Source organism: Bison bison, unplaced genomic scaffold (assembly GCF_000754665.1).
Source record: "Bison bison bison isolate TAMUID 2011002044 unplaced genomic scaffold, Bison_UMD1.0 scf7180017864180, whole genome shotgun sequence".
Lineage (NCBI taxonomy): Eukaryota > Metazoa > Chordata > Mammalia > Artiodactyla > Bovidae > Bison > Bison bison.
In genome coordinates, this window is record NW_011494752.1 from 2,860,760 (window position 1) to 2,869,924 (window position 9,165).

Consider the following 9,165-nt stretch of genomic DNA (forward strand, 5'->3'; position numbering starts at 1 on the left):
AGCCCTGAATTACCTCTGGTCCTTTTATTTTAGGACCTCAAAACACTTTCACCACAGTTTCCTTCCCTTGTCCTTTTTATTTCCTAGACAAAGGGAAATGACTCACCCCAAAGTCACCTTGAGTGGGTGGGGTGGTGTCATATAAGCAAACAGGGAGTCCCCAGGGACATCCTCAACCCCTATGGCAACTCCTTTCCCAAAGGGGAGTAGAACGCAAAAGGGGTCACATTTCCTTTCCCTCTCAGGACTTGGCTCTGCAGGAGCTTAAGCTCCTGACGGTGGGGCTATCTCCCTCCCCTATCATCTCTCTCTCGTGTGGCCACTAACCTCAAGGCAGGGTCAGTCCCACAATCACGTGAAGCCCTCACGTTTGCAAGATTTGCAGAAAGGGGCTGTTAGCTTTGATCTCCCAGGGAGCCGCCAAGCTTGTCAGTCCCTCCCCAGGAATTCACATGCCTCTGCCATACAAGCTTTCCAAACACGCCACCCTGACTCTTCAACGCACTCCACCCCACAAGGCTCGCAGCTCCTCCCCGGTTCCAGCAAGGGCTTGTGCAAGGCAGAAATGGGGAAATAAACGCAGTCCGCCCACTTTGCCAACGGACTACATATCCCGACAGCCTCGGCTTTACGCAGGCGCACCGAGCTCAACGTGCCTGCTGCTGGAAAAGTGTGTCACTGGGGCACGAGGCGCTCCCTGGGATCACATGGTACCTGCTCCAGTGCCGCGTGCGGCCCGGGAACCCTGGGTTGCTGGCGCCTGCGCAGAGCCCTCTGTCCCAGGGAAAAAGGCTGGGGCAAAAGGCGGCTGAGATTGGCAGAGTGAAATATTGCTGCCGAGGGAACGTAGCAGGGCACACGTCTCGCTTCTTTGCGCCTGGGTGCCCTGTTTCTCCCCATCACCTACTTACTTCCTGACTGCAGCCTCTCTCCCTGTGGGACTTTTGCACAAGGAGCTCCAGATTCGATACCCTGCAGCGCTGCGGAGTCGTCAGGCAGTGGCACCCCGTGCACTGCAGAGACCCGACCCTCCTTGCTACCTTCTAGCCAGAAGTACTGCAGGCTGATTCCCTCCGCCCCCTTCCCCCACACTCTCTCTGCTCTTCCCATGCAAAACAGACCTCGGTGCCTCAGCGTTCTACCCTTCTTCAGGGCTGCAGTCCTGCCCCGCCAAGACCTTGCTGCAGAGTGCCTCGGATCCTGATCGTGAGCCGCGGGGGTCCACTCCCCGCCCTCGGCCAGTGCCCAGGGGGCGACAGCTGCAACTGTAACCTCCAGTTGTGTCAAGGTCCAGTTTGAATGACCGCTGTCAGCCAGTGAAGACATGACGACCCTGGACTCTAACAACAACACAGGTACTAAGATTCCTTTGCTACCATCATTCTTTCTCTGTCACTGTCTCCTCTCCTCTACGTCTTAGAACAAGAGGAACTTTGAAAGGGACTGGGGACTCCCTTGGTCAGGGGATTTGCTAGTGATGGACATGGGGCTGGGATTTCCACAGCGGGTTGTTCGGCCTGGGAATGCGCCCGGAAACGCCCCACCGTCACCCTTCAGACTCCCAAAGCTCCCTTTAGCTAGAAGGACTCAGATCCCGGGGAAGGAAGGAATGGAGAGAGTGGGTACGTGTGGTGAGATGAACAGTTTAGAGTAACTAGGAGTTTTGGAGCAGTGCCCTGAAACGCCCCCATCTATCCTCCCGCTGCAGCTGTGGCATGCCTGGACTTTTCGGAAAGAGGACCCCCTCTTTACAATCTTCCTCTTCCCTTCTAGTCCGCAGGAACTTGAGAAGCAGAGGGGCGACCCGGGTTCCAGGCAGGAGGGACTGGGGAAATGGGTCGGATCTCATTGGGGAACCCTCAGTGACAGTAGGGAGTGGCACTTGAGGAGCCCCAAGAGTGGTGCTCTGCCCCAGGGAGGACACCCAGAGCGCCCAGGCAGCCGGGAGCGCTCACATGGCTGCAGAGCCGGGCCCACGTGCTGCGTTTGTTTTCATTCAGCAGAAGCCGTGGCCGCCACCCCATTGGTGGGTGCCTCCCGGCCCCGTTACATAATGAGCTCCGCCCCCCGGTTGCCCCGGCAACGCGTGATTTTTCCCCCCCCTCCGCCTCTTCTCCTCCCCTTGTAGTCCCGACCCAGCCTGTGTTAGAAGCTCAGCCCAAGACCCCGACCCGGGACTCCTAGGAGGGGCGGAACGGGGGCGGGGCTACTGCTCCCGATTGACGGAAGTGGAGAGGGCGGAGCCTCGGGTACTGGGGTTCCTCGTTGGGGAGCCACGTGCAAGAGTCACACGTGGAGCTGGGACGTGAGGCCGGCTGAGGGCCCGGCTCCCGCCCCGCCCCGCCGAGATCTGGGTGAAGCTGGGCTGACTCACCGCCCCCGCCTGCCTCCTTTTCCTGTCCGCTTGTCGGAGGGGGGCCCCCCTTCGCCATAACCGATGCAGAGTAAGACGGAGTCATCCCTGACCTCTCGTGGCTTCATGTTTACACTCCTCAAAGAGACCTCACATCTAGCTTTCTCCTCACTCCTTTTCAATTTATTGTCCTTGCACCTACTTCACCTTACCGCCTTTAGAGTCAGCTTCTCCACAATACAAATTCCTTCTGTTCCCGAGCATCTCTTCTCTTAGTCCTGCCAACACTCTTACCCCTTCCCCCACGAAACAAGCAGCAGCTTGCCTCCTAAGGACTTCCCTAGTCGGTAAAAAATCTCCCTGCAATGCAGGAGACCAGGGTTCAATCCCTGGGTGGTGAAGATACCCTGGAGAAGGAAATGGCAACTACTCCAGTATTCTTGCCTGGGAAATCCCATGGACAGAGGAGCGTGGTGGGGGACTTCAGTCCATGGGATCACACGACTTAGGGAATAAACCACCACCATGAAAACAACTAGATCTCAGAAACATAGCTGAAAGGATATAAAGTCTCTTTTCATCTTTCTTTTCTCTTCCCCACTGAAAGTAAAACTGGGGCTCTGAGAAGGGAGTTGATTTCCTCTAGATCACAAATCAAGTTGTTGGTGGTAGATCTAGATCTAAAACCAGACTCTTTTGAATGTGCCCCTCCTTCCAGGTTGGAAGTCTCTTTGGATGAAAGTCTTACTTCCTTTTGGGGGATGGCTGAACTAGGTCAGGTTCATTTACCACCAAATAAATATCCCATCCCCCCACCTCAACCCTGAAACTGTAGGAGCTGATCTGTTGTGCAACTGTTTTACAGGGAACTGGGTTCACCCTGACCAACCTTGAGCTATTTTAGGGCGGCCCTGCCCAACTTAGTGTGTGTCAGTGGGTGAGCAAGACATGCCTCTGTAGACACGGTGGCATGGCCTGTGTCGGCTCACACGTGTCCTGGGATCCTCCCTTCTCCCACCCCACCGATGGCAAGCCAAGCGAGGTACTTGGCCAAAGGTGTGGCAGACAGGTCGCTTTTTTATCCTGCTAATGCAGTGGGAACTCGGCCATCTGGTTGGCAATATAACTAGAGGGCCAAAGTCCCTGAATGGTTAGAGAGCCAAGGTCATTGTCACCAGGTGGAGAGATCTAGAAGGGGGAATTCCAAAGCTTTAGGCTGGACAGTTTGTTCTTCACTTCCACCTCCTGCAGCTCATACTGTTAAGCCCTTCCTGGATTCAGAGATAGAGCCTACTCTGACTCTTGATTTTGGAGGCCAGGGGAACAGTACCTTTGGAGATGATGTCTTTCAGTTTTGAGAGAATGTAATTGTTTTATTCTTCTAAGACCTCTGTTCTCACTGTTGGCTAGCTGCCCCTCCATGGTCTCATCCCTGGAATGGTGTTGGTATTAAAATCGGCAGCTGGGCTGTTTTTCTTGAAGCTTGTGCATTATGAATGGTTTTCAGCTGCTCTCCCATCCCCAGGTCAGCTGCTGACAATTAAGTCATTAGTTGCGTTTGATACTCTAAAGGAAGGCATCCAGGGCGGGGGTGGGGGGAGCAGTACATATGTGAGATGGCCACAGAGCATCACAGAGGTCATGCCTCTAGGGAGGTACCTCACACGCAAGGCAGATGCAGAATGTACCTGCCAAGAGTTGCAGGGGTTGGATGGCCATGTCTGGTTTATGTTGGGGAACTGCTTATTGTGGCTCTTCTGGGGACTCCAAGAGTAGGGGTGCCACATGGTTAACTTCTGAGTGCCCAACAGTTGACACCCCTTTCCCTTGTGTTCTCCTGCCAGGTGGCGTCATCACCTATATTGGCTCCAGTGGCTCCTCTCCAAACCGCACCAGCCCTGAATCCCTATACAGTGACAGCTCGAATGGCAGCTTCCAGTCCCTGACCCAAGGTTGCCCCACCTACTTCCCACCATCACCCACTGGCTCCCTCACCCAGGACCCAGCTCGCTCTTTTGGGAGCATTCCGCCCAGCTTGGGTGATGATGGTTCTCCTTCTTCTTCATCTTCCTCCTCGTCATCGTCGTCCTCTTCCTTCTATAATGGGAGCCCCCCAGGGGGTCTACAGGTGGCCCTGGAAGACAGTAACCGAGTGTCTCCCAGCAAGAGCACCAGCAACATCACCAGTGAGTCAGTTTCCAGCTGATTTGGGGGAAGGGAAGGTGTCCAGGTCTAGGTGGGGAGTTGATCTTCATGTGACAGTTATTCCAGGGCCTACTCAGGCCTCAGGGATTTCTCCTAGAGTTGCACCAGCTGCTGTTGGCCCCGTCTGGTCATCCAAATGCCCCCTAGATTCTGAAGTTCCTCCTCAGCTCTTCCCCCCACCCAGTCTCCAGCCCAGAAAACCTCCAGCTCTCTGGCCACTCAGAAACCCCCGTTTACCTGCCTCCCCTCTCTTCCATTCAGAGCTGAATGGCATGGTATTGCTGTGTAAGGTGTGTGGGGACGTGGCTTCGGGCTTCCACTATGGCGTGCATGCCTGCGAGGGCTGCAAGGTGAGGCAAGGGGAGGGAAGGGCAGGGGCAGGTGACCCTCTCACACAGGACACATCTTGGCCTGGACCAAGATGCTCACTCGCTGCCCTGCTCCACAGGGCTTTTTCCGTCGGAGCATCCAGCAGAACATCCAGTACAAAAGGTGTCTGAAAAATGAGAACTGCTCCATCGTCCGCATCAATCGTAACCGCTGCCAGCAATGCCGCTTCAAGAAGTGTCTCTCCGTGGGCATGTCTCGAGATGGTGAGGCAGCACCATGGCCCCGCCAGCTTCCCCGCACCTTCCCCCTTTCTTCCACTCTAGGTTTCTGAATTAGTCCCTCCCTTAAAAAGTCCCAAGACTGTGCGTCTCGTTTGCAGAGGGGGTGGCCACATTTCATCAGGGCTTGGGTAAACACACACTTCTTTCCCAGTTAGTTTCTCTGGTCCCCTCCTACCACAAGCCCTACTTAGAAAACCCCCTCCATGGGTGTGGCCTTCTGGGTTTTAGTTTTGATATGGAACCCCAAGTCCTCGGGGGCTTGCCCTTTCAGGAGGAAGGAAGAGAAACATGTGAGTGCGCGTGAGAACTTCCTGACACTGCTCTCATCCTGTCACAGCTGTGCGTTTTGGGCGCATCCCCAAACGGGAGAAGCAGCGGATGCTGGCCGAGATGCAGAGTGCCATGAACCTGGCCAACAACCAGCTGAGCAGCCAGTGCCCACTGGAGACCCCACCCACCCAGCACCCCACCCCGGGCCCATGGGCCCCTCACCGCCCCCAGCCCCTGCCCCCTCACCCCTGGTGGGCTTCTCCCAGTTCCCACAGCAGCTGACGCCTCCTCGATCCCCAAGTCCTGACGCCCACAGTGGAGGATGTGATATCCCAGGTAGCCCGGGCCCACCGCGAGATCTTCACCTATGCCCATGACAAACTGGGCACCTCACCTGGCAACTTCAATGCCAACCATGCCTCGGGCAACCGTCCGGCCACCACCCCACATCGCTGGGAAAGTCAGGGCTGCCCGCCTGCCAATGACAACATCATGGCCGCCCAGCGTCACAACGAGGCCCTGAACAGTTTACGCCAGGCTTCCTCCTCCTACCCTCCTCCTTGGCCCCCCGGCGCTGCCCACCACAGCTGCCACCAGCCCAACAGCAATGGGCACCGTCTGTGCCCCACCCACGTGTACCCAGCCCCCGAAGGCGAAGCCCCTGTCAACAGTCCGCGGCAGGGCAACTCCAAGAACGTTCTGCTGGTGAGGGCACTGGGGGTGAGGTGGGCAGGGGGCTGGGGAGAACGGATTGAGCACAGGGTCGCTGGGTGTGTATGGAGGCTAAGTGTAGAGAGGATGTTCAGTCCTGCAGGAGGGGCTCTGCCTGGGAAACCCTGATCTCCACCTGGCACTTGATTGCTGCTTTACCTGAAAGACCCATGCTCCAAGGCCACAAGGCTAACCCAGGCAGAATCTGGGGCCCAGCCCTGCTAGGGAAGCCCATCTGAGCTGGCCTGGCTCATACTCCCCTCCCCAAATCCTTCCCTTTTCCAGGCATGTCCCATGAACATGTACCCGCATGGACGCAGCGGGCGAACTGTGCAGGAGATCTGGGAGGACTTCTCCATGAGCTTCACACCCGCTGTGCGGGAGGTGGTAGAGTTTGCCAAGCACATCCCCGGTTTCCGTGATCTTTCTCAGCACGACCAGGTCACCCTGCTTAAGGCTGGCACCTTTGAGGTGAGTGACCATTTGGGCTCCCTGCTCTCAACCTTGGGAAGGATCCAGCAGAATGGGGGTCTGGGGTGGGCAGGGGCCACCTTACTCTTGAGTGATTAGGAAGGGGCAGAATCCCACCCAGTCCTGCCTGTGGATGGCCGGAACTTATGTCATCTCAAATGGGGTCTAATCACATCCTGCTACCGTAAAATAACATTTCAGAATACAGCGCTACCCCCCGTTCTAGGCATGAGCAGATTCACTTTGGCGAAGGGCCTTGCCCAGGGTCACAGGGAGTGACAAGACTGAGACTCAGATTCAGGCCCTCTGGATTCCAAAGCCAGTGGGATGTTCCCCATCCTTCCACCCGCTCCGCCTCACTGACCACTCAGAAACTAGCCCCGGTCTTGACTGAGAAATCCAAGGCAGCACCTGTAACCCCTTCAGAAAAGGGTAGGGGCGATTTGGCAAGTCTTCCGCCCCACCCAGGACGACTGTCCCCGCTTCAGGTGCTGATGGTGCGCTTTGCGTCGCTGTTCAACGTGAAGGACCAGACGGTGATGTTCCTGAGCCGCACCACCTACAGCCTGCAGGAGCTCGGCGCCATGGGCATGGGGGACCTGCTCAACGCCATGTTCGACTTCAGCGAGAAGCTCAACTCCTTGGCGCTTACGGAGGAGGAGCTGGGCCTCTTCACCGCGGTGGTGCTCGTCTCTGCAGGTAGGTCAGGCTCTCGCCTGAGCCTGACCGGGGAGGAGGCGGACGCAGTTCGATTCAACACACCTTTTATGGAGTACCTACTCTAGGCCAGGCCCTGCACCGGGCACTGGAGATACAGACATGATTCAGACACAGTCTAGCTCAGGAGACAGACTCATGCCCGACTAATTATAAAACAGTGAGATAAGTGTCACAGTAGAAGCATGAACCAAGGGCTTTGGGAGCACACACAACTATTTCTGCCTGGGGAGCTGGGGAAGGAGGTGACACTCGAGTGGGGCCTCAAAGGACAAGTAGAGATACTGCCAGGCAGAGGAGGGGGAAGGGCGTCCCAGGCAGAGGGAACCACAGAGCAGCGGGGGAGCCAGGGCCCTCTTGGGCCTGTTCAGGGGAGAGTGGCCAGGTGGGGCGGGAAGGGGGCCGGCCTTGCTGAGCCTGGGCTCCTGGTTTGCAGGCATCTCCTGCTTTCGGGTCAGGGCCTGGGAGAGGGCGTTATGTTCCCCCTCCCGCCCCTTCCCCGTCGGCCCTCTGAGGGGCTTCAGGGGGAGGCTGCGTGGCCACCGCTGCATCCTCGCAGACCTCCGCGTCCTCCTCCTCCTCGTCAGAGTCGGAGGAGCTCAGGGAGTCTGCCTCACTGCTGTCGTCTTCCCCACAGACCGCTCGGGAATGGAGAATTCCGCTTCGGTGGAGCAGCTCCAGGAGACGCTGCTGCGGGCTCTTCGGGCTCTGGTGCTGAAGAACCGGCCCTCGGAGACTTCCCGCTTCACCAAGCTGCTGCTCAAGCTGCCGGACCTGCGGACCCTGAACAACATGCACTCCGAGAAGCTGCTGTCCTTCCGGGTGGACGCCCAGTGACCCGCCCGGCCGGCCTTCCGCCGCTGCCCCCTTGTACAGAATCGAACTCTGCACTTCTCTCTCCTTTACGAGACGAAAAGGAAAAGCAAACCAGAATCTTATTTATATTGTTATAAAATATTCCAAGATGAGCCTCTGGCCCCCCCGAGCCTTCTTGTAAATACCTGCCTCCCTCCCCCATCACTGCACCTCCCCAGCCTCCCCTATTTAAACCACTCTCCCCCAACCCCGCTCTTTCTCTCTAGCCCCCCGATCTGTTCTATTCCTGTCTCAAATCCAATAGTTCACAGCTGAGCTGGCTTCTGTGGTGTGTGCTCGTTCTGGGGGGAGGGGGAGGGGGTGGTGGAAATATGGCCAAGGCTGGGGGCACACCTCTCCATCTGGTCAGTTTGGGGGTGGGTACTCTGCCAGCAGATGGGAGGATACAGGGAAACAGCACGCAAGTCTAAGGGGGGGGGTGCCCAAGGGGGTTATTTTCATCATATATTTATTACATAAATATATAGTAAAATAGACGAGCAACAATTACCATAAAAATATCTTTCTTTAAAATCCTGACCCAAAACACAACGGGGTGAAAAATCGCACATAACAGACACACTGATTGTCAACGTGGGGCAGAAGTAGGAGCCCCCAGGTCACCCCTACTGGCCCCAACCCCTCCCTGGGGAAGGGACCTACCACCTTCCCTGTTTCTGGCCACAGCCCCCCTCCCCCCACCCCAGCACCAGCTTCTCATACATTCAGTAGCGCCTGCAGGGAAGTGTCCCCCTCCTCCCACCCAGGAGCTCCCAGGGCAGGAGTTGCTGTCCCCCTTCTGGACGGTGTCTGTGTCACACGCCCCGCCCTCTCCCAGCCCTGTAGACCCGCCGCCAGGGGAAGGGGTAGGGGCTCCTCCACCCCCACCCTCCCCAGGTCTGAGCAGGGAGGAGGCTGGATGAGGTATGTGTGTTATGAGTGATGGGCAGAGCCAGGCTTCCTAGGCAGAGG

General features: G+C 57.0%; 1 protein-coding gene across 1 annotated transcript; it reads left to right on the plus strand.

Moving 5' to 3' along the window:
* Nucleotides 1-308: 308 nt before the first annotated feature.
* Nucleotides 309-8,474, plus strand: NR1D1 (nuclear receptor subfamily 1, group D, member 1). Its single transcript, XM_010842620.1, is given in 10 exon segments — nt 309-1,355; nt 4,198-4,539; nt 4,820-4,908; nt 5,007-5,151; nt 5,507-5,635; nt 5,638-5,747; nt 5,749-6,144; nt 6,436-6,621; nt 7,110-7,320; nt 7,976-8,474. Coding segments are annotated over 10 exon segments (1,839 nt in total). The 5' UTR covers nt 309-1,324; the 3' UTR covers nt 8,176-8,474.
* The last annotated feature ends 691 nt before the right edge of the window (nt 8,475-9,165 follow it).